Here is a 24,551-nt window from a genome sequence, read left to right on the forward strand (position 1 = left end):
TTGAAATGTTTCTCGAATTTGCTAAAAGACCAGCTTATAAATGAGCCCAATGATAAACCTTTTTTTTTTTGTTTAATCCGACAGGAAATCATCAAGTCTTGGAACTCTTTTATATTATAATATATATATATATATTAGGACATAATTAATCTTTGGAAATTAATTTTTTTCCTCCAGATATGAAATATCTGGAAATATCCGACCCTCAAGGAAAAGCATCATCCATCAAGAAGTTATCATGATAGCATGCAATGCATCAGCCATGGCCATGCATATGGAAATGGCATGCATCAGCCATCAGGAAGTTATCATGATAGCATGCAAAGTGGACCCCAACATCCACAAAAAATTTATGTATTGGCTTCACAAAAAAGACATGCATGGCAACTAATTCGGTCGGTCAAAGAAGTGGGGAGAATTTCTGTACTTGGATGGGCTGGCATGCATGCTAGCTAAATATATATATATATATATGTTAATACCGAGGCCCCCTTAACCACTCTACTAAATAAATCACCAGATGAAGCAGTCGATGTCCAAAATCCCATCAATAGGAAAGATTCCTAAAATGCTCTAGAGATAATCTGCTGCAATATCCCATAATATCTATCAGATAGGTTAAGAGGAAAAAAGCTTATGGAAAAGGTAATGGGAGTTGGAAAGAAAAAGTAAATTATCACTTGATTTTCACATTGTTGTCATGATAGAGTAAATTATCTCCTCCTCAAGTCATTGTGAAGTCGTGATTATATATGCCTGATTTTATATAACTCTATTGAGGAACCTGTTTTCTTTGTGACATTTCCACAAACAGGTTGCCTTCAAAGTCCAAAATCATAAACAAATAAAGTATTGAAAATGACAAACAGTTCTTCAATACATTCACATTTCACAACGTCGTTCATAATTCACAGAACAATTCCAATTATCAAATAAATAATAAATAAAATTTGGAATCGGAACACACAATCGGAGTCACCTATATTTATCGATTGGGAAAAACTGGGAGGCTTTGGCACTGTGACGACGGCTACCTCTGGCAGTCTACGGCGGACGTAGGTCGGTGGGGGGCTGTGGCTTCATGCGGCGTGCGGCATGAGAGGTCTCACCATGGGTCTGAGAGTGAAGGAACGAGCTGTGGAGGTGAGACCGTGAGAGGCTATTGTGAAATCAGTGATGGACCCTTGCGGTTTGCAGTCAGGAAGAAAGGTGAAGCAAGTTAGCCATGATTCAAAATGGAGTCGTTCTCATTTAAATGGAACGTCGCCATTCCAATCAATAAGAAAAAAAAAATCCAGGTGCAAAACAACGTCGTTTTGCAACTGGATATTTTTTTTTAAAAAAAGTCGAAAGTCAGAAATCAGAACCAACGGGGTTACCGATTCCGATTCTGATTTCCGACTCGGAATCGGAATGGAATTGGAGTAATTCTGATTCCGATTCTGATTTCCCAAACTTTCGACTCCACTAGAGTCAGAATCGGAGCGAAAATCTGTTGGAATCGAAAGTTTCGAAATTTTGTACACCCCTAGCCTATTGCACGAGCCAAGAAAGGGCTTAAAAACTATGAAGGGTTTAAATATTTAAGACATTTCCGATAGTTCAACCCAAAAGAAATAATAAATAAAAAGAGTAAGGAGTAAAAGAGATGCAAACTCAGTATTTTAACAAGGTTCAGTCTCACTGCCTATGTCCTTGCCTCAAGCTAGCCCTTGAGGATTTTCAAATTCACTATTCAATCTCTTTCGGATGGAGATGGAAACCTATTACACATTTGAGCAATATCACCTTAATGAATTCGTATAGAACACCTTTTACACTTACAATCACCTTACGAGTGGCGATTCAACTATTCATTGTGTAAAATTCCTACACTCACAGAGGTTATACACATCCTTTTACTATTTATGCAAGAGTTGATAGTGGGAAAGTTATCAAAGTATACTTCTTAATGAATGAAATGAAAATAGTATAGTGCAAATTATATCTCTCTAAAAATGAATGTGTTAAGGCTCAATTCTTAAAAAAGAGAGATTAAAAGCCTTTGATGAATGAATGTTGTAAAGCTTGTAGTTGACATGTTGTGTTGTGATTTTAAAGATCTCAAATGAGTTGTTTATAGATACATATGACTTTCTTTTCAAACTTCAATATATTCCAAGGTAAAAAAGAAGCATAACTCATATTTTAAAAATTTTAAATAAAAGTTTCTCATTTTTGCAATTGTCAAAGAAAACATCATTCATTTTTCAAATTTTCAAACAAAATATTCTACTTTTTGCATATTTCAAAAAGAGCAATAATCATTTTTTCAAAATTTTCAAACAAAAATTACTTTTTACATATGTCAAAAAGAGTATCAATTACTTTTCAAAAATTTCAAACAAAACCAACTACATTTTGTATATTTAAAAAGAATATCAATCGCTTTTCAAATTTTCAAACATGTCATGCACATGTGAGAAATGATAATCAATCATCTTTCAAGTTTTCAAAATTCAACATTTCAATTATGTCATGTATATGTGAAAGATGATAATAAATTATTTTTCAAAAACTTAAATCTCAAACTTTCAATTTTTAAATATATTATGCATATGTGAAAAATGCAAATTGATACTTTATGAGAAAATATTCTTTTTGAGTTTTAATCATTTTTCAAATTTTGAAAGAGATGTACAAAATTACTCTAAGAGCTCTTTATTTGTAAACTTGTTCCATTTTTCTTACTCATGCTTGTTTTGTTGTAGTGATTGGCTCCATTATGTTGATAACTTGAACTTGTGACTCTTTTATACTTGAACTTGTTTTTTATCATCAAAACCCATATGTAGATATATAATTATATAATGCTTCAAACTTTAAATTTAACAAGTAGCATTCAGTGCCTCTAGCTAGGGGTGTACAGGAATCGATGAAACTGGCCGATACTGACTAGAACTGGCAATCAGAGTCAGGAACCAACCGAAATTGATGGAGAATCGGTCAGCAAGTAGTGGGATTGAAGAAACTGACGCCGGCCGGTTTGGTCCTGGTTTGAACTAGGTTCAAAGTGGTGAACCGGCTAATATGCTATATATATATTTTAAATAAAACAACACGCGGTCATTTTACACAAACCATTTACAATTTTTTTTAATTAAAATGACATCGTCATTTAGGTTTAATCTCACCCCCCTCATTTTTTCTTCTTCCTAGTTTTCACAATGCTCTCTCTCCTCTTTGTATGACCTAGGAGCCCATCTCCCTCTCTCTCCTCTCTCATGTAGCGGCCTCTCTCTCTCTCTCTCTCTCTCTCATTGCACCTTCCTACTATCTCTCATCGTGACGCCGAGCCGTATTTGTCTCTCATCGCATGGTCGCAACTTTGTCGACTCGCACCTCAGTTTCTAGCTGTTTGCAATGCTGAAGGGACACCGAAGATTGACCGGTATCACGTCGATACTAATGTCACCGGTTTTCTCCCCATTTACCAGCCGGTTTCAGCCAGTTCTATCCATGTTTAGTGAATATTGGTTGAGTTTCGATTTTTCCATAAAACCGCACCAAAGGAATTGGTTTTCACCCCTACCTTTAGCTTTAAAACCGTAGAGTGATGGGATGTTATAGGAAGTCTCTTTCAACTAGTTCTGACCAACAACGTGTAGCATAAACCAAACTAACATGGATTTTTGCGATGGGATTGCAGCCCAGTATCCAGATTGTATCAAAATCGCTATCGACGGCTCCCCTTGTGGGGTATGGGGGTGGTCCTAGATCCCTTTGTTTTAGGTTTTTTTTTATCTTGTTGTACTAGCTGAAATGAGATGTTTGTCGGAGCCTCCTATTCTTGATTATTGTATTTTGTAACTATTTTATAAGTCTATAATATATTTGCGCGCATAGAGAAATATAAATATGAACTTAAGTAACAAGTTGAAATTTAATAAATACCTTGATAATTAAAGTAATTCCACTTGCACATATCCATCCATGAGTCTCGTCACGTAAAATCGAGGTTATGTGTGATTGGATCTATATTGAGATATATACTTTTTAAATATGATAGAGAAGGGAGGATTGACTTATCTTCTCTATCATATTACAAAGAACATGAGAATTTATTCTAAATAATTGAAGTACTTGGGCATAAGAGTCAAAAGAATCCAAAAATTGATGTTTGGTTCAAGAAGTGATTGTGAAAGTTTTGAAATAAATGGAAATATAATCTATTTTATGAGTAATGTTACATACAGTCGTGAAGTGTGTAAGTATCATGCAGTAGTTTTGAAAAAGAATGAGATTCACTATTAAAAAATTAATTTTTCTTTTTATATAAGTCTCGTATTTATTTATTTATTTTTAAAATGATTACGTATTATTTATACATTTACGACTGTAAATATTATTTTTCATTTAAAATTTAAAACAAGTACATGGAGGGGCTATTGAATAGTTGGAAAGAGGGATTAGCTAGGAAATGAATAATGATATCAACATAATTATATATATTACCGTTCATTTTACAACTAATCAAGTGATATAGTTATTTCATAAATAATATTACTTTTTTTTTTTTAAATTTTAAATTTCCAATCTGGTATGAATCTCACATTTTGTACAGGCGCAATTTATTTTAATAACGAGTTGTAAAAAATAATGACTCATTTGATTAAAATGAATGCAAGGATAATTCTGTCTTTTTAACACAAAATGAATGCACGCACGTAGAAGGTGAATTCCAAAAAGAGAGGGGCAAGCCAACAAGGTGACCGACCTGGACCGCATCCCATCCATCCACTTACGGACGGAACAAGAAACAGCCCCGACCAATCAGGGAGAATCTCTCCATATACATATAATAAATAATTATATATATTTATATGTGTGTCTGTATGTCTGTATTTATAAAGAGAGGAAAAGAGTGGATACACCCTGAGTCAGGAGATAGTCGGAAGCAAGAGAAGGAAAATGGCAGTGGAAGAGAAGGAGGTAGGGTTCTTGGGGCTGGGAATAATGGGGAAGGCCATGGCCACCAATCTTCTACGCAATGGCTTTAAGGTCACGGTTTGGAACAGGACTTTGTCTAAGGTAAGCTTCCGTTTCCTCCTCAACTGATGCCATCTCTCTCTCTCTCTCTCTCTCTCTCTCTCTCCCCCCGTGTGTGCGTAGTTTATGATTGATTTCTTCACTTGCATGCTGCTTATTTCTATTATAAGAGTAATCCTAAGAATGAGCATATATTAGGGAAAAAACATGTTGGAGAGAATGGTCTTCAACTCAAATTGATTATAATATAGCAAATATTTTCCTAGTAACGACTGCTTATGGCGCTGGTTTGAATTGTGACATAAACGACCACACAGCGAGGTAAGAAAAAGTTTGGATTCGAGTTTAGTGGTCCAAGCTAGACAACAAGCAATCTTTTTGCGGCTTACTCGTGCAAAACAAGTTTAATCTTGACTGAATTTAAACTCTTAGAGGATCACTTGACGAACTACTTGAAAATAAACCATGTGGTCATCGATCGTTCTTTATATGCGCTGATTATTATTATTATTTTATCAGTAAACAAGTTTTCATTGAACAAAAGAGTACAGAAGAGCCCAATTATGAACATATACAAGAGCAACGCTTAAGCGTGCTGGTTTAGTGATACAAGGAATTCAGGAAAAGTCATGCCATGAAAATTAATTACAATCAACCAATAGAGTAAAGTATTAAAAAATAAGTTTCTAAGCTGATCCATTGACCACTCTTGATCTTCAAAGGTTCTTTCATTCCTCTCCTTCCAAATACACCACTATAGGCATACTGGGACCATCTTCCATATTGATGCAATTTGAGAGTTGCCCTGAATGCCTCTCCAAGAAGCTGGGAGGTCACTTACCCTTCTTGGCATCACCGAAGCTACTTCCAACCAAGCAAAGACTTCATTCTACAAAGTAATGGCAATCTCACAATGAAGTAGTAGATGGTCAAAGGACTTTCCGCTCTTCTTGCACATATAATACCAATCCATGACTATGATTCAATGTTTTCTTAAGTTGTTTAGAGTGAGGATCTTTCCCAAAGAAGCCGTCTATACAAAAATTGTTGCCTTTAGAGGTGCCTTTGTCTTCCAAATGCTCTTCCATGGGAATGGATTTGTGTTGTGCATGGTCATGGCTTGGTAGAAAGAGCGAACTGTGAATATCCCTTTCTTAGTAGGGCACCAAAAAATCTTGTCTTCCACTACTCTTGACAAACGGGTGGAATGCAGAATGTTAAAGAAAGCTGAAAAAACATCAATTTACCAATCTTGTGCTTCTCTGAGAAATGTAACATTCCATTGAGGAATACCATTGGAGATGATTAGTAGGTCCGCAATTGAAACTTCTTTCATTCTTGCTAGACCATAAACTTGTAGATAAGTTTCCTTGAGTGCCCTATCGCCATACTATACATCATGCCAAAACTTGACCTTGGATCCGTTACCCACAGTAAAGCGAATATTTCTTGCATATGTATCCCAACCTCTTCTTATATGCTCCCATAGCCCTACTTCATAAGGTCCACTCACCTCATTAGAACACCATCCTCCCCATGGTTCTCCATGTTTTAATTCGATGATGGTTCTCCACAAGGCTCCCTGTTTATAGTGATATCTCCATAACCATTTACCAAACAAGGCTTTGTTGAAAGATTTCAAGTTTCGAATACCCAATCCCCTTTTAGTGGGAGGGCATATTGTGACCCATTTCACCAAATGAAATAAAATCGTAATTTATCCCCCCTAAAAGAAGTCACAGTGGAGTTTCTCCATGCGATGAGCCACCTTGATGGGAAGCAGAAATAAGGAGAGGAAGTTTTTGTTTTGATTGCGGGTGTCTAGGAGTAGCATCCCGACTAATCCCGGGGGTGCATAGGTGAGAGGAAGTAAGTTGGCAAATTGGAATGTGTACTTTTGATTAAGGCGACCCTACCACCTTTGGATAAATACATCCTCTTCCAACTAGCTAATTTCATCTCCATTTTTCTAGAACAACATCCCAAATAAATTTTGACTTGAATGTAGCACCCAACGGGGGGCCAAGATATTTCATGGTAGCTGTGATATCTTGCATCCCAAGATAAAAGTCATACTCTCCACATTAGGAACTTCCCCTCACTGACACTACTTCTGATTTGGCCAAGTTCACATTCAACGCTGATATGGTTTCAAAGCATGATAGGACAACTCTCAAAGTTCGAATTTGTTCATGGCTAGTCCCACAAAAGATTAAGATATCATCAGCGAATAATAGATTAGATATGTTGAGCAAACTAGTAATTGTCTCCCCCACTAAGAAGCCAGATATGAACCAACCTCCATGACACCTAAAATCATCTTATGAAAAGCTTCTATCACAAAAAGAAAAATAAAAAAAAATAAAAATAAAAAGAAGAGTAGCAGAGATAGATGATCACCTTGTCTCAATCCTCATGAGCTTTTAAAGAAGCCTTTTGGCACGCCATTCACCAATATAGAGAAACAAGCTGTAGAGATATAATGATGGATCCAAGTACACCATTTTGTACCAAAGCCACACCTCTCGAACATGTAGAGTAAGAATCTCCAGTTGACATGATCATAGGCTTTTTCCATATCCAGCTTGCACAAAAGCCCTGGCTCTCCCGACTTGAGTCTACTATCCAAATATTCGTTGGCAATAGGCTCCAAGTCGAAGATTTGTCTACCTTTGACCAAGGCATTTTGAGTTTCGATATTAACTTCTCCAACACCTTGCTAAATCTATTCACCAATACTTTGGATAGAATTTTGTACAACCCGCTCATCAAGCTAATGTGACAGTAATCTTTTACCTCTACAACACTAGGCGTTTTTTGGTATGAGTGCTATAAAAGTTGCATTTTGGCTTTTTTCAAACCTTCCATTTTCATGCTTTAAGCACTTCCCAACGTGTTTAAAAATTCAGTAGGATGCATAAAATATTGAAAGATCCTGAGCTATTAACGTAAGTTGATGAAATTGCAATCGATCTGTTGATATTTTCTTAAAAATAGTACTGTATATATTCTAAATTTAGTACCTTGTCAAATACCTGAAGGACACACCAGCAATATTTTTTTTCTTTTTCCTGACTGTGAGATCTTAGGTAGAAGTTACTTCGATTTGGTTGGGAGCATGCATAGCTCACACATCCTTGTTATCGTCAGATAGAATACTATGTGGTCAATAGCTTGAACTGAAATAAATTCCTCATGCATGTTTGGCTTGTAACCCCAAATTGCAGTGTGATGAGCTGGTGGAGAATGGTGCTTCAATTGGAGAAACCCCAGCAGCTGTTGTCAAGAAGTGCAAGTGTACCATTGCAATGTTATCTGACCCATCAGCTGCTCTTTCAGTTCGTAACTTGTACTTTAGAATTTGATATTTCATTTCTTTATTTCCAGTTCTCTGCTCACTAGAAGGCAATACGATGGTGATTGTTTAGGTGGTTTTTGATAAAGATGGTGTTCTTGAACAAATTTGCAGCGGAAAAGGTTACATTGACATGTCAACTGTAGATGCTGATACTTCTTCTAAGATCAATGAGGTTTGAGTTAAATGCTAATGCTACTCCTCATTTCCATTTCTCTCTCTCTCTCTCTCTATTAAAAACTTTACTTAATAGAAAAAGGTGTAGCCCAAGTAAAAACTTTCCACTAAGCACTGATGATGGATAATACCATTTCTCTCTCTCTCTCTCTCTCTCTCTCTCTCTCTCTCTCTCTCTCTCTCTCTCTTGTATGTCATCATTTGGGTTAAAAAATTGTCTTACATTGGATTGATAGATAAATGATTTTTGAGACTTGTTATATATTTTGTTTAAGGTTTAAGCTGCCCATGCTAGTCCAAAAAGATATTCTGAGGGCTTTTACAGAACCAAGAGTAGATGATTTTTCAATGCTAAAAATACTTGGTTGGAAGGGGAAAAAAAAAACATAGAAATGCCATTAAGTAGTCTATACTTTTTCTTCAATGAATTTTCTGTTTTCAAATTTCCTAGGAAATGCTAATGAAATCTAGCTGAGATGCACCTCCATCGGCTGTCAGGATGGGTGGATGGTGTATCCATGGATTCAAAACCCTGGCAGCAGTCTAACTGGCAAATTCAAAAAAGAAAAATGCACATTTTGTAGGGAATTGTAGCTGGCATTTGTTAGGCTTTGATATTGTACACTGCATATGAAAGAATATGATGGTGGAAAAATGATGCATGGATAAGTGTTTTAAAGAGGCTAAGTACGCCTACTTTTTAGTCATCCCATTATCAATGTCATTAGTATGCTATTTGTTGAAGATGAGTAACAATCTAGGCCATCTTAACATTTCCTTCTCTATGACTCTTTAAACATTCTCTGTTCGCATTAGTTCTTCTACAACATCATTTTCTTTTTTCCTGGTAATTCCCATTATAAATGATTATCTGTGCTGAGGACAAAGCACAAGAAGTTTGCTTTAGATAAATTGCTTAATTTTGCACCTGAAATTTTAGGCGATTACATCAAGGGGTGGTCACTTCATTGAAGCTCCTGTGTCCGGTAGCAAAAAGCCCGCTGAAGATGGTCAACTGGTAATCCTTGCTGCTGGGGAGAAGGTAAGTTCATGAGTTTATGATGCTTCAATTGGTTGCTAGTCTGGTACACTGGTGATTAATATCTTGTTTTGAAGGGGCTTGGAAGATGACACTAATAGAACCATATTTGATGTTTCAAATGGACAAGTACTACTTCCAGCTGTTGTAAAATATTAGAACCGCCTTTCAAAACTATCGTTGACTAAGGGAATTATTTTTCTTCAAAAACATGGATGATTCACTACAAATGAGATGAAAAGTAATGTCTAAAGTAAGGAATCTTGGTAGTTAAATTTAACTACCACATTATTACATTCTAAAGCAAGCATTTGATTTTAATTTTGTAATAGATGATAAATTTCTTTTGTCCACTTTTTATAATATCTTAAGTTGGTTGTGCAGAATTTTATATAGAACCCAAATTTCCATAATGGTTGTCACGGCTGAAATGGGCATGACTGCCAAATTAATTTTGGTGTTATTTTGAAGTCCTATTTGCAGCTTCATCCGTGTCCACTTTGTTGAAGTTGGAGGATGTTTTAGGATCAAATTCTAGAACTGTCAAATAACAAGTAATAAGGAGTATGTAGTAGACAGAGTAATAAGGATTATGCAAAACAGTGAATAGTATGTTTGTTATATACAAGGACCAAGCAGTAATACCGTATGAATAAAACTGAACCACACTATTTGGGATTGCTTTTTTGTCCCATAACAGTTTCTTAACTTGTAACAATCGTGCCTTCAAGTGTTATATAGACTCATCACTATTTAATTGAGTCCACCTACTGTTAGGATGTGGTGTCTCCAATAACAGATTGTCCCCCAAGGGTAACGGTTCTACAATCTTTAAAAACTGAATACACCACACCGAAATGATTTATTAACATAAAGAAAACTTTTGTAACCACACGGCTGGCTGGACCACCCCTTGGGGTGGATCTTGCCACCTCGGCAGTGTGGTTTGAAACCCACGGGTTGCTGCAGCCACCTGGCATCCTACGGTGGCTGGTCCCATCCCAAATGGGATGGCTGGTAACCCATGGCATGGCTAGGGTGGCCCAGGCACTCCTCTAGGGGTAGCCGACCACCATTGGAGGGTTGGACCACAACCCATTTTTTGTATTTACAATTTTTGATATATTTTAAGGAGTTTGATTCAGTATGGGCATGTAATTTGTTGATTTCATCTTCAAATAAAAAATTGACATATCAGCTTTTTAGCATATAACAATATGTTTACTAGGAGTTAGTGAAATGAGATTTGATCTTTTATCATGATGAAGGGCATCTATCTCTATTTTCAAGGTTTTCCTCCTGCTCAGATAAGCTAATACATTACTTATTGTCAAAGGAAAAGAACACCTACCCATTATGAGCGCAATAGGCAATAAGTCTGAAACACCGAGTACATCCTGGTCTAAAGATGGAGGCAAACATGGTGGAAGCATGGGAGTCGGTAGTCTTAAGCTGCAGGAATTAATGTTTAATGGATTTGTATGACGTGATGCTAAAGAACCTGATGGAGCAAGGCCAAGTTGTGATGAAGAAGTACTTGGAAATAGGCAGCATAATGAATGATGAGGCCGACGCAGGATCATTCTCATGTGGAGAACCAACATTAAAACTTAAATGTAGATCCAAAGTTGACATACAGGCTGGTGAAGTAGCATAATGCAGTGGGACAGTAGCAACAATATCCTTTTTAAATCTGGTTGTATCCATTGAATACACACATATAGTGGGACAAGATTAGGTTTATTACAATTGAACCAAATGACTGAACATGTTTTATTTATTTTTTGATAAGTAACCAAGTGACTGAACATAACAAACACATTCAAAACCTTCGGTAGAATAGAAAGGACGGAGAGGTAGGAAACAAAACAGAGTGACAAGATGCACTGTATGGAACTAAGGCTGACACAAATTTAATAAGGTGATAGGCAGTGAGGACAGTATTACTCCAAAACCGTTTGGGATCATGCTTGTGAAATAAAAGAACTCGAGCCATATGCAACAAGTTGACAACTGACAAATTCTATCTTCTGCCACACCACTCTGTTGTACTAAATTCCAACACTTCTTCCCAGAGTTTTAGTAGGATGATCATTTAGTCTCACCAAGAACTCTCTAGAGATTCACTAGCTTGTTTGATTCATAGAAAGAAGAGGTCAAAGTGGAGATAACCAAGCAAGAAGCAACCTTGTCACATGATGATCCTTGAGCCTATTCTGTGATTTCCAGAGTGCTGCATATCTTTATTCTGTTAGTACAGCTGTTAATAGGCTAGCCTGTGAACTTTGGACATTGAAGTTTATATTTTCAAAATGTGATAGGCTAAAATGATCCTTTTATTACTTCATGTATGCTATACATTCACCTTCTTCATTTTTCTTGTCCATTGCATCATTTTCACTGTTTGGAATGCAGGCATTATATGAGGAAGCAATCCCAGCTTTTAATGTACTTGGAAAGAGGTCCTTTTACTTAGGGCAGGTTGGAAATGGTGCAAAGATGAAACTTGTCGTCAACATGATAATGGGCAGGTAATGGTTGCTTTATGCTGATCCAACCTACAAAACAAAGGGCTAAAAAAAAAAAAAAAAAAAAAAAAAAAAAGTTTGCACAGACACTTGTCAATATACTGAGAGTAGGTTCTTAAGAGCTAACTATCGTGGCTAAGCTTGCGATTTTAGGTTTCTTTTTTTTTTTTTTTTGTGGATTTAATAATCTTTTAAACTCGCTTGGCTGCAGAGTAGGCCTGATGATTATATTCTGTACTTAGCTGTCTGCCAACTCCAATCCGAACCTCTGCATCTATCTTCTCTTAGAGGATGAACCACATGCCTTTGCTATCTCAGGGGCATATAGAGAGAAAAAAACATAAACAATAAACTAAGTTAACTTCAAATTTAATGGCCATGAAGTAGGAAGAAAGTTCCTTGAAATGAAACGAACCTCCTTGTAGTTGAATCCTTTCTTTTGGGGAACACCAATGACACGACATGCTAAGTTGAACACCAATGTTAAAGAGAAAGTCTCCCAATACATGGTTTAGCCAAAGTCATTTTGCTACTTCTTTCTATGCATATATCCCTAGCCATAAAGCTTTGCTATGTTACTTAGGAGAGAAGAAAGATACCAATATCTTCACATATGTTAGGTTTGGGGCATGACAGATGAAATGTTTGGGCTAATAAGGTTAAGGTTCAAAGGAATTAAAGCTTCGATAGGACTTGGGCATACATACATAAATACGTACATATATGTTATTTCCTGTAGCCTGTTTATGTTGTTCTTGATTATTTGTTATGGCGTTTCTATCATCAGTATGATGAATGCACTTTCGGAGGGACTTGTACTGGCTAGCACAAGCGGACTTGATCCTTGGAATCTTCTTGATGTATTGGTAAGAAAAAGACCAAGAACATTTTTGTTGACATATTTTGGAATTTTGTTTGACTGTTGATAAGTTACCTGTTTCTTTCTTGTTAGGATCTGGGTGCAATTGCTAATCCAATGTTCAAGATGAAAGGACCTACTATGATCCAGAACAGTTACTCCCCTGCTTTTCCGCTGAAACATCAGCAGAAGGACATGAGGTTGGCTCTTGCCCTTGGTGATGAAAATGCTGTATCAATGCCAGTTGCAGCTGCAGCCAATGAGGTTCTACTCTTTTCTTCTTTTTTTTCCTGGGTTGAGGTATTTGCAGCAATATTGATATTTGTACGATATCACTTGGTACGATGTCCTACACTAGGACAACCCTTTAATTATTTTTTATAACTAAGCCTGCTGCTTACTTATCAAAGTTAACTAAAAAATGTAATCTAGTAGTAAATAGTTAATTAACTAAGGATAAATAATGCCCCCCACCCTCCCTGATCTTCCTTTCCATTTTGTTACGTTAATGATCGACAGTTAGGCGTGATATTCAATTAAGATGGGTAGGGTTTCAGATTACTTGATATTAAATAGGACAAGCACAGAATTATTCTTCTATTGACATGGGTTCAGGATGGGTTTTGGACTCAACTATCGAAAGCAGGTTGTAGTTTGGGACGGGTTTTAACTTTTCATTCCAAAGAGACTCATATTTCATTTTCTAGATTACCTTGTCTTAGTATCTTGTTTTCTTATTTTAGTAAGAATGAAAGTCAGAATATAATTTTGGAGTTGCCCGGATAATTTTATTAAATGTGACGAGGCTTCATATGTTAGTGATGGTAACAAATTACAGAAGTTGGTAAGATATGTCCTTTGCTATTGCAATAATTTGTTAAATACTGTGTTGAATTAATATCATAGAAGTTGTTGTTGGACGTACTTATCTTCTTTTATTTAAAATAGAGAAGTATTTGGCATGCTTACGAATGTGAAGAAAACAGCATAACACATTCAAGTACTGGAGATGTCTGATACAGGAATCAAGGATTAGGGAGGATAACTGGTTATTAGAACTAAAGTTTGTTACTTTGAATCTCTTGTAGGCTTTCAAGAAGGCCAGGAGCATGGGGTTAGGGGACCTTGATTTTTCGGCTGTGTTTGAGACCGTGAAGGTTCTTCAACATCAGTCGTAGTACAAAGAACTGCTTAAAAACTTGAGCAATGATGAACAGAAATAAATAGTGTTGGCAACTATAGCCTGAAAGAAAATGTTGCGTTTGTCTTCATAGATATTGTGGGCTTCATTTTCAAAGTTTTTAACATGCAAAGGTTCTATCGAAATTTGTCGTGTACAATGTAATGATAAAATACATTTCGTTGTGTCGGCTACAATGTAATGATAAAAAAATCATTTCCTTGTGTTGCAAACTTGCAATAGTTTTATGTCCTGGTCGCTCCATTCTTTCAGTGGACGCGGGTAGGGTGAGATTTGCGTCTACTAATCCCACCTCCTGAAGTCCTGAATTGCCTAAACCAACGATGTCATGACTTGCTTGGGATCTAGGGCTGTTAATTGCTTTGCTTCGGGTCAACCCATGAAATAATCAATCGCCTAAACCGACGCTGTCAGGACTAATCCCACCACCTGAAGTCCTGAAGCTTGAGCTATTTTACCAGCCTACCTTCATTGCTTGCTTGGGGTCTAGGGCTGTTAATTGTCCGATTTGTGTCGATACATTTGGGTTAGTCGACCCGAACCCGACAATAATAACTAAATGGGTCAAGTACCTCAATTGAAACTCAATGCGATTATTTCATGGGTTAGCCCGATACAATCCCGTTTATTTATTTTAAGTTTTTGCATCAGGTCAACTCGACAAGATCCATTTAAAAAAAAAGAAAAGAAAATAAAAAACATATATATCTATTTGATTATTCCTACGAAGACAAGGCTATATAAGAAGAATTTAAGAAATTATTTAAAAAGAAGAACTATATTTTTCAGTTTTAAATTAAAATATGTGGCGTGTCAAAAAGGCCCAACTCAACTTTGACTTGGCTTACTTGAATAACCCGAAATGACCTATTGACATTTCTGTTTTGATAGTTGGGTTAACCCTTGAGTGACCCGATATTACTCGATTATCAATCAAATCGATCCAAATTGAACTAAAAAATTAACAGCCCTACCTGAGGAATATGGTTATTGGTGATTTTCTTTTAATAGATGAGGGTATACAGCTAGATATAAATATATATATATAAAAAATAGTTCAGAAGAGATCTTTATTTTTGTCGCGCCACATCAGCTATTATTTTAATTAGCTTTTATCATCTAACATTTAAATAATATTAAAGTCTTCTAACCATTTTATTTGATGAATTACTATTTTGATGTCCAATTACTCTTTTTAATGGATACTAAAAGAAAGATACGTCTGGTTTATCTTTTATTTTAATTTAAACTGGACATTTCCAATTAAAAATAAATTGACAGTGGAAGGGGCCTAATCCTTTCCAGTGAGGTCATATCATGGGATTGGACTATAGCACGACCTGATAATCTAGTTGATCCAAGGCTTAATCCAATCTAAGCATATTCTAGCTAGCGCCAGAGGAACTACTGCCCGAGAACTTTGAGATAAAAGGGCTATCATCTCATTCAAAGATAAGTTAAGCCCCAATATCCTGAAAGCCTGAATTTTAAATCACGGGTGAGATGGTTATCGCGTAAAAACAGAAAGTGTCATGCGTGTTATTTATATCATCCAGGTATGATTATGAGTCCTACAGTTGATGTTATTTGCGGGATTTGTTTGTCCTACAACTAGCATGCTTTTCTCATGCCTACTTGATCTCAAGCAACCAGAGACTAGGAAGTGACATCGTGAAGGATGGAAGGAAGGCTCACAGAGATGGAAGAAGTAGTGAAGAAACTTACAGCCGAGGTGGACTCACTGCGAAAAGAGAACGAGTCCCTTAGAGCAAAGAATGGGCCATTAGGGGAGGACAAAGCGCCCAACCAAGTCGATAGGGTTGAGATAAAAGCGCTTAGCGCTGGGGCAGGCAAGCCTCCTCAAGAAAATGAGGAAATGAAAAATATGTATCATGACTTGCGCAGTCTAATGGATAAGTATGAGGAGATGTCTAAGAAAATATGAAAGTCTTTCTCGGTTGATCAGTTGCTGACTAGCACCAATCTGCACAATTAGTTTCACTCGACTAGCACCAATCTGCCGTACAACACAGAAACCATGGCAGTACCATTTCCCTTGAAGTCCAAAGCCCCATCGATAGATATGTACAACATATCTAAAGACCCAGTGAAGCATTTGGAAACCAAACCCATATGATGCTCCATGGGTTCCCTAGAGAGATTGCATGTATGGCTTTTGCTTTGACTTTGAAGGGAATGGCCCAAGGGTGGTTCGGAGCATTGCAGTTGGGACCCATCGATAGCTTCGAAAAACTGGGCAGGAAATTCTTAACCCAGTTTATGGCTAGTCGAAGGCGAAGGAGGCCGGCAATATACCTATTGATTGTAAAGCAAAGGGAAGAGGAGAGCTTGAAAGCATATCTTGCATGGTTCAATAAAGAGAGAATGATAGTTGACGACTAAGATGAAAAGATTATGTTGGCTGCTTTGCTTAGGGGCATTTGGCCAAGAAGTCTTTTTATGGCAAAGTTGGTGAGGAAAATCCCCTCTAATTTACAAGAATATATGGACAAGGCAGACGATTTTGTCAATGCCAAAGATACACTAATTGCCCTAACTGCTAGATCGGAATGAAATGAGGAGCATGTGTCAAAGGTGGGATCCAAAAAGAGATCAGGAAGGAGGGCAAAAGGTGAGGAGAGGCCAACACAAAGAAACGTGAGACACTCACACAAGGCGACATGGTAGCAATCATGTATAGTATTCTAGCGTATATATATACATGATAAGGTAAAAGAGATTAGGTGTGGTGAGGATCATGGGTGACAAGTCCAAAAGTATTGCACGTACCACAATGCAAGCAGATATAGAACTGAAGATTGCCATAAACTAAAACAAAAGATTGAAGAGATGAGGGGCAATGGACAGCTAGAACGCATTTTTGCTCAGAACGCTACTCCACCATGGCATTCGAGCGACAACAAAAAGGAGCGCAAGCCCCAATGGAGCGAGAGCCTAAAAAGAAGGGGATCACCAAAAAGAGGAAGGAGATCATAGGAACCCTGAGATCAGCATCCTAGGCAGGACACAGATTGAAGACATCCACCATTGGGAGAGATACGAACGATTGTTAGAGGATATGTCGGAGGTGGCCCAACTTCCTCTAGGAGGAAGGTGTATACTAGGTGGGCGAGATACGAGGAAGTATACAGCGTAGAAAGACCTGAGTAGTCGAATTGCAGGAAGGTGTTGTCGCGGTCCTCCCACTACCACCATAAATATTTATGACTGAGGCAGAAACAAGAGACAAAGATGCCTTTAGACAATGGGAAGCAGATAGACCCTTGGAGCTTGTCAACTTTGATCCAGCCTAACTAGAGAACTATGTGAAGATCGAAACCAAAATAACGAGAGATGAAAGGCGGCAACTAAAACAACTCATTCTCGAGCACAAAGATGTCTTGCATAGGGTCATAAGGACATGCCAGAAATTGGTGAGGATGTTATAGAGCACAAGTTGAACATCAACCTAGACAAAAGAAAAGAAATTTTAGCTCCAATAAGTATAAGGCGATTGTAGACTAGGTAGATCGGCTGTGGTTCATTAGAGAAACACAATATCCTGACTGGTTGTTGTGAAAGTTTACAAAAGCACAAAATCATACCAAGTAATATAATGATAAGAAAGATGCCGAACTCACGAGGACTATTTACCTATTGAATATTGAAATTGTTCTAATTCTAAATTATTTGAAAATCAAGAAAAGTGGTGGATTTTAAATTAGAAAATCAGCAACAAATTAAATAAATCAACAACTGAAAAATTGACCAAACACTTGAAAAGAAGAAGATTTTACCCAAGAAGAAAACACTAAAGCATCCAACTCACCTAACCAATCCAATTCCAAATCCTAACCATACAATCAATCTATTATCATCCTATTTGACAGTAAAATATTCTAACTTATCTAAGACCCTCTTTCGAGTAAAATTAGAATTACTCAACATACGATAACCCGCGATATATCTATGCAAATTTAAAAGCATTTGAGCACATTAATATTAATAATATTTCACAGAAAAGCCGTACAAATCACATTGGCACATTCCCATCTTTCGTTCAATTCATGACATACATCATATGAAGCTAAACTAAATGCATAATCTCTCGAATTAACATGCACAACAAATTATTCAACCATTGGTCAAATAATTGAAGGTATTAAACTCAATGATGTATACTCAAAATGAATGATAAAATTATGATCACAATGAAATAATATTCAGGATTGTCATGGAGAGGCTATATCGTAGACTTAGCAATAGAAATTAGTTCATAATATAATCAAAACAAATCATAATAATTCTGGAACTCATAATGAGAATTATACAAAGAGAAAATTAAAGATTTAAGAAAGAAACTTTATGTAGATCAAGAATTCCTATCGTTGATGAACTCCAATTCTGTAGATTTTTGACCTCCTGCTTGAATCGCCGTTTCCTCTCTGAAGATGTTCGTTTTCAATTTTGCATGAAAGTTGTAGGGTTTTCTTTTGGTTTTCTATAGACACCAAAATTACTCTTATTGGAGTTGTCTAAAAAGAGTTATCCTCCAAATACCAAAGGTATTTCAGGAATTTCGAGAAATGAACGTTTCCTATTCTTTTGATGACACCTTGAATTTCCATGACTCATTCAATTTATTTATTTCTAAAAAAAAAATAAACAAAATAAATAAAAACTCTAATAAATAAGAAAATTAAATATGAACTAACATAAAATTAAGAATAAAAAGTGTGACAAAACTTATATAGAAATTAAGCACATCAAACACCCTAAAACTTAAGATTTGCTAGTCCTCAAGCAAAAAGAAAAGAGAAAAGAAAAATTAAACAAACAGAATAAGTTGATTTATCATAATGATTGCCTCATAGATTGCATAAAGAAACAAATTCAAAGAAAGTATAAACATTTAACAAGTTTTTAGATTGATTCAAGAGTATGTTTAGGCTGCAAGAAAACTTTTGAGTGTGTATGTGAGTAACCAATCTCAACTTGTTACTCTATTAACTCGGATTAATTTATACAAACTCGATTGAATTATGATTGATTTCTAAGAGGATGAGATTCTCGAACTTCATATGCCTATTTTTCAAATCAACTATCCACTAATATAGTACAAATACATGATCACCAAAGATCAAAAGGTCTTAATAAAAGCTTGTAATGTTCGGCTTGAGGTGATGGCAAAAGAAAAAAATTGGTATAGAATTCAAAACAAGAAAATTCAACACAAGCTTCACCGATGAAGAGAGAGACAAAGTTTTACATTTACTTCCTAGAGCAACTTATGAGCAATTTATTGATCTCTCTCTTTTCTTTTTCTTTTTCATTCTTTTTTTTTTTTTTTTTGTAATTCGGGTTGTATTATTTGTATAAATTTTTTTCATTTTTTTTATTTTATTATTATTTTTTATGATAGAATAACAAAACTTGCTCTTTCTCTGTTAACTCTATAACAAACTTTTTATCTTCTCCAATGACTAAGCAAGTAACAAATTTTCTCGAAAAGGTAGGATGATTGTTTATGGGTTAAGATGTGTGATAAATGTGGGTTAATGAAAGAAAAATGACCAATGTGTTTAAGGCTCAAATGGGTGACTAAAGATAGATAATTAGGGTAGGCTAGAAAAGTTCAAATGTTCCAAAGATGGCCTAGATCATTTCTCTAGTGTGTGCTGCCTAGGATTTCATCTCGAGAGATTATCAAATAGGTTTTAGAGTTTAGTAAGATCTTATAAAAGATCTAATTCACATAATTTATTGATCATGGTATTGTGTAAAAGTGTTCAAAGGAATTCAAATAACCCAAACTAACACAAGAATTAAGCACAAAAAAGACAAATTTAGCATTTTCAAAAAATCAAACTCAATTTCAATAAGGTAATATCATAGGCTTGTGATCATCAACCCAAAAACCAAACAAAAGGAAAACAAAATCTTTTTATGATTTTCAAAATTTTTCAATTTTTTTTTTCTTTTTTGTTTGTGAAAATAAATATATACTCCCAAAATAAATGATACCTACCCTCAAACTTAAAGAACACATTGTCTCCAATGTGAAGAGTCAAAAGAGATGAAAAATTGAAAGGATAAAAGTAAACTTCCCTGAAAATGTTGCATGAGTGCAATGCTAGGTCTGGGGAATATTTGAGGCAGTCATTTGGGCGCTGCAATGCCGACTCTCAAGTGTGTACATCTGGGTGTGTTTCAAAGGAATGCTGTGGAAGGCTCTTCTAGCACAACAACGTGGAACTGTATTGTTTGAAAAGTGAGAGCATGAAAAATAAAATAAAATTGAAATAACCAGAAAAATAAATTAAAACAAAATAAAATAATGGGAAGAGATTTGGGTTGCCTCCCAAAAGGCACTTGGTTATAGTCTTTAGCTTGACGTTTCCTTCTTTGAATCACTGATCAATCAAACCAATGGAGATTTTTTGCATGTTGAAATCTCCTTCAAAGTAGGGCTTTAAACGTTGACCATTAACTTTGAATGTGCATTTTGAGTTGTTAGAAACGTCAATGGAACCATATGGGAAACTCTTGTTACTGTGAATGGTCTGGACCATCGGGATCGTAATTGTCCAGAGAAGAGGTGAAGTCTGGAATTATAAAGTAAAACTCTTTAGACAAAGTTTCTCTTAAGAATGTGTCTAACATGCCATCTCATGGTTCTCTCATTGTATATGTGAGCATTCTCATAGGATGCATGTCGAAACTCATCCATCTCGTTGAGTTGTAATATCCTATTTTCACTCGCTGCCTCCATGTAAAAATTAAGAGTCTTGATAGCTCAATAAGCTCTGTGTTCCAACTCCACTGGTAAGTGGCATGCCTTCCTGAAAACTAGACGATAGAGAGACATACCAATTGGAGTTTTGAAGGCTGTCTAGTATGCCCATAGTGCATCGTCTAACTTTTTAGACCAATATTTCCTTGAGTTACTCATGGTTTTCTCCAATATTTTTTTTAGCTCTCAGTTGAAAATTTCTACTTGTCTAATAGTTTGAGGATGATATGGAGTGACAACCTTGTGTGTAACACCATATTTGTTCAAGAGTGCTTCAAATTGCTGGTTGCAAAAATGTTTTCCCACATCACTAATTATTGCTCTTGGAGTTCCAAACCGAGTGAAATTTATGCCCCAAATATCAAATAGCTCAATAAGAAGTATATTATTTAATGGCATTTCATTTTTCCAGGAAATATTACCACTCTTTTGACATTTATCACAAGAAGAAACAAAAGCATAAGTATCCTTAAAAATGGTGGGCCAATAAAAACCTGATTGGAGCACTTTAGCTACCGTTTTGTTTACTCCATGGTGCCCACCAACCTCTAATGAATGATAATGTCTTCGAATCGGCCCTATCTCTTCCTCAGGTACCTATCTCCTAATCATTTAATCACTACAATACTTGTAGAGGAAGGTTCCTCCCAATAGTAGTGCTTGACCTCTGAAACGAATCTCTTCCTTTGTTGGTATGTAAAATCTGGATTGATCACATTGCTTACCAAGTAGTTTACCTAATTTGCATACCAAGGAACTTGTGTTAGATATACAACAAAGAGTTGTTCATCTGGAAATACCTCATTCATTGGAGAAAGTGGGGCTCCCTCTTTGGTTGTGTGCTCAAGTCTAGAGAAATGATCGGCTATTTGATTCTCGATTCTCTTTTTGTCTTTGATTTCCAAATCAAATTCTTGTAGGAGTAAAATCCACCTGAGTAACCTTGGTTTAGCTTCCTTTTTAACTAACAAGTATTTAAGAGCAGAATGATCAGTGTAAACAATTACTTTTGACCTAATTAAATATGATTTATCAAAAGCAAAGACCACGACTAACAATTCTTTTTTCGTAGTAGCATAATTTAATTTGACATCCATCAAGGTACGACTCGCATAGTAGATAACATGGAGAATCTTGTTCTTCCTTTGTCCAAGCACAACTCCTATTATGTAATCACTTGCATCACACATCAATTCAAATAAAAGTGCTCAATCTGGTGCACATATTATTGGGGCTGAACTTAACTTCTTCTTCAAAAGTGCAAATGCCTACAAACAATAATTGAAAAAGTTAAATGGAATATCTTTGACCAAAAAAGAACAAAGGGGTTTAACAATCTTAGAAAAATCTTGAATAAAATGAATATAAAACCCACATGTCCCAAGAAACTTCTCACGCCCTTGACCGTGCTAGGTGGAGGTAATTTTTCGATGAACTATACTTTGACTCGATCTACCTCAATGCCATTGAAAGAAACTTTATGCCCAAGTACAATTCCTTCCTACACCATGAAATGACATTTTTCCCAATTAAGAACAAGGTTAGTTTCTTCACATCTTTGTAGAATTAAAGATAGATTATTTAAACAATTATCAAATGAAGAACCAAAGACAGAAAAATCATCCATAAAAATTTCAATAAAATTTTCCAACATATCCAAGAAAATGGCAATCATGCATCGCTGAAATGTGGTTGGAGTATTGTATAAACCAAAGGGCATCCTCCGGTAGGCAAATGTTCCATACGGGCAAGTGAAAGTGGTCTTTTATTGATCTTTCGGTGAAATATAGATTTGATTGTATCTCGAGTATCCATCTAGGAAATAATAATAAGCATGATCAGTGAGCCGTTCCAACACTTGCTTAATGAAAAGAAGTGGAAAGTGATCTTTTTGTGTGGCATCATTGAGTTTGCGGTAGTCTATGCACACTTTTCAACTCCTGACTATTCTTGATGGGATGAGTTCATTATTTTTATTCTCTACCACTGTCACTCATTCCTTCTTGGGCACTATTTGTACCGGACTACCCATGAGCTAGCACAAATAGGGTAAATAATTCTGGCATCTAATAATTTGAGAACTTCCTTTTTTACAACTTCTTGCAAGTTCGGATTAAGTCTCATTTGTGGCTTCACCGTAGGCTTATAATTGTCTTCCATTAAAATCTTGTGCATGCAAAGTGAAAGGCTCATTCCCTTAATGTCGATTATAGTCCATCCCAAAGCTTGCTTGTGAGCTTCCAAAACTCAAAGTAACTTCTCTTCTTCAAGACCTGTCAACGATGAAGAAATTATTACGAGTAAAGAAGAATTATGTAAATAAGTATATTTAAGATGAAAAGGAAGAGGTTTGGTTTTCAAAGAAGGGGCTTCAATAATGGATGGCTTTTGTGGAGTAGTGCTTTCGCTCAATGTTATACTTTCTGACTTTCCTTTAGGCAAGTAAGGTGGAGATGCTTCCAAATAGTGTGCATAATTGCTTATTTTGGAATTTTTGGAATCGGACGTGCCGGATTGAACAAGACATGCTTCAAGTGGTTCCTTAGGATAACTCTCTTCAAAAATTTCTACCACAAGTTTATCAATCACATCTATGTTGAAGCATGTATCGGTTGTTGACGGATATTTCATTGCCTCAAACACATTAAATGTAACTTGTTCATCTTGCACACATGGTATTAGTTTTCCTTGTTGCACATCTATGAGAGTTCTTCTTGTAGCTAAGAACGGTCGACCAAGAATAAGTGAGGTTTCTCTATATCTAAAACAATAAAATCTGCAGGGATAATAAACTTGTCAACTTTAACAAGAACATGTTCTACAATGCCTCTTACTCGTTCGATGGATTGGTCCACTAATTGAAGTGAAACGGTAGTGGCCTTGACCTCTCCTATTCCCAATTGCCTAAATCACACAAAGTTTTTCTGAAATAAGAGTTTACAATAGTGCAAGGAATAGTAAAACTCTCTAGATCTTTAAACTTTGGTGGTAACTTATTTTGCAAAATGATGGTATACTCTTTGGTCAACATCACGGTCTCATACTCTCCTAATTTTCTTTTGTTTGATAGAATCTCATTCAGGAACTTCACATAACTAGGCATTTGTTCCAAGGCATCTGCAAAAGGAATATTAATACGTAATTTTTTGAAAACATCAAGGAACTTAGAAAATTGTTTATCTAACTTATTTTTCTGAAATCTTTGAGGAAAAGGTAGAGGAACATAATGAGAAGTAAGAGAAGAAGACTCGGGAGGATTTCCTGAGTTTTTCATTGTTGGGCTCAGATTAGGGGTGGGTGATGCGGCTTTCAAAGTCATCTCCACTTTTCTAGAAATTTTCTCTTTCTCTTCTAAATTAAGCTTCCTTCCATTTCTTAAAGTAATGGCCTTCACTTGCTCTTTTGGATTGTTTTCTATGGTGCTCGGAAGTGATAATTGAGGCATTTCAAACATAAATGTTGTCAATTGACCAAGCATCCTTTCAATGCTCCGTATAGTGTTCTCATTGTTCTTTAGAGAAATGTCATGTTCTTGAAATTTAGCATCCACCTTGGCCATAAATTGTGCCAT

At 36.1% G+C, this 24,551-nt stretch overlaps 1 protein-coding gene across 1 annotated transcript; it reads left to right on the forward strand.

Annotated features, from left to right (window-relative positions):
* The first annotated feature begins 4,875 nt into the window (after positions 1-4,875).
* LOC122319173 (glyoxylate/succinic semialdehyde reductase 1) lies at positions 4,876-14,399 on the forward strand. Its single transcript, XM_043137117.1, has 8 exons — positions 4,876-5,070; positions 8,256-8,366; positions 8,457-8,558; positions 9,501-9,602; positions 12,015-12,130; positions 12,915-12,993; positions 13,080-13,250; positions 14,075-14,399. Exons 1-8 carry the CDS (start codon positions 4,951-4,953, stop codon positions 14,162-14,164), a joined length of 891 nt encoding a protein of 296 aa, XP_042993051.1. The 5' UTR covers positions 4,876-4,950; the 3' UTR covers positions 14,165-14,399.
* The last annotated feature ends 10,152 nt before the right edge of the window (positions 14,400-24,551 follow it).

Source organism: Carya illinoinensis, chromosome 8 (assembly GCF_018687715.1).
Source record: "Carya illinoinensis cultivar Pawnee chromosome 8, C.illinoinensisPawnee_v1, whole genome shotgun sequence".
In the NCBI taxonomy this organism is placed as follows: domain Eukaryota; kingdom Viridiplantae; phylum Streptophyta; class Magnoliopsida; order Fagales; family Juglandaceae; genus Carya; species Carya illinoinensis.

What these genes read in the sequence shown, in the direction of transcription:
- LOC122319173 (XM_043137117.1), top strand. Translation starts at nt 4,951, where the DNA reads ATGGCAGTGGAAGAGAAGGAGGTAGGGTTCTTGGGGCTGGGAATAATG. An exon ending in GTCAACATGATAATGGGCAG is followed by an intron (nt 12,131 to 12,914) that starts GTAATGGTTGCT and finishes TTCTATCATCAG; the next exon opens with TATGATGAATGCACTTTCGG. An exon ending in GGAATCTTCTTGATGTATTG is followed by an intron (nt 12,994 to 13,079) that starts GTAAGAAAAAGA and finishes CTTTCTTGTTAG; the next exon opens with GATCTGGGTGCAATTGCTAA.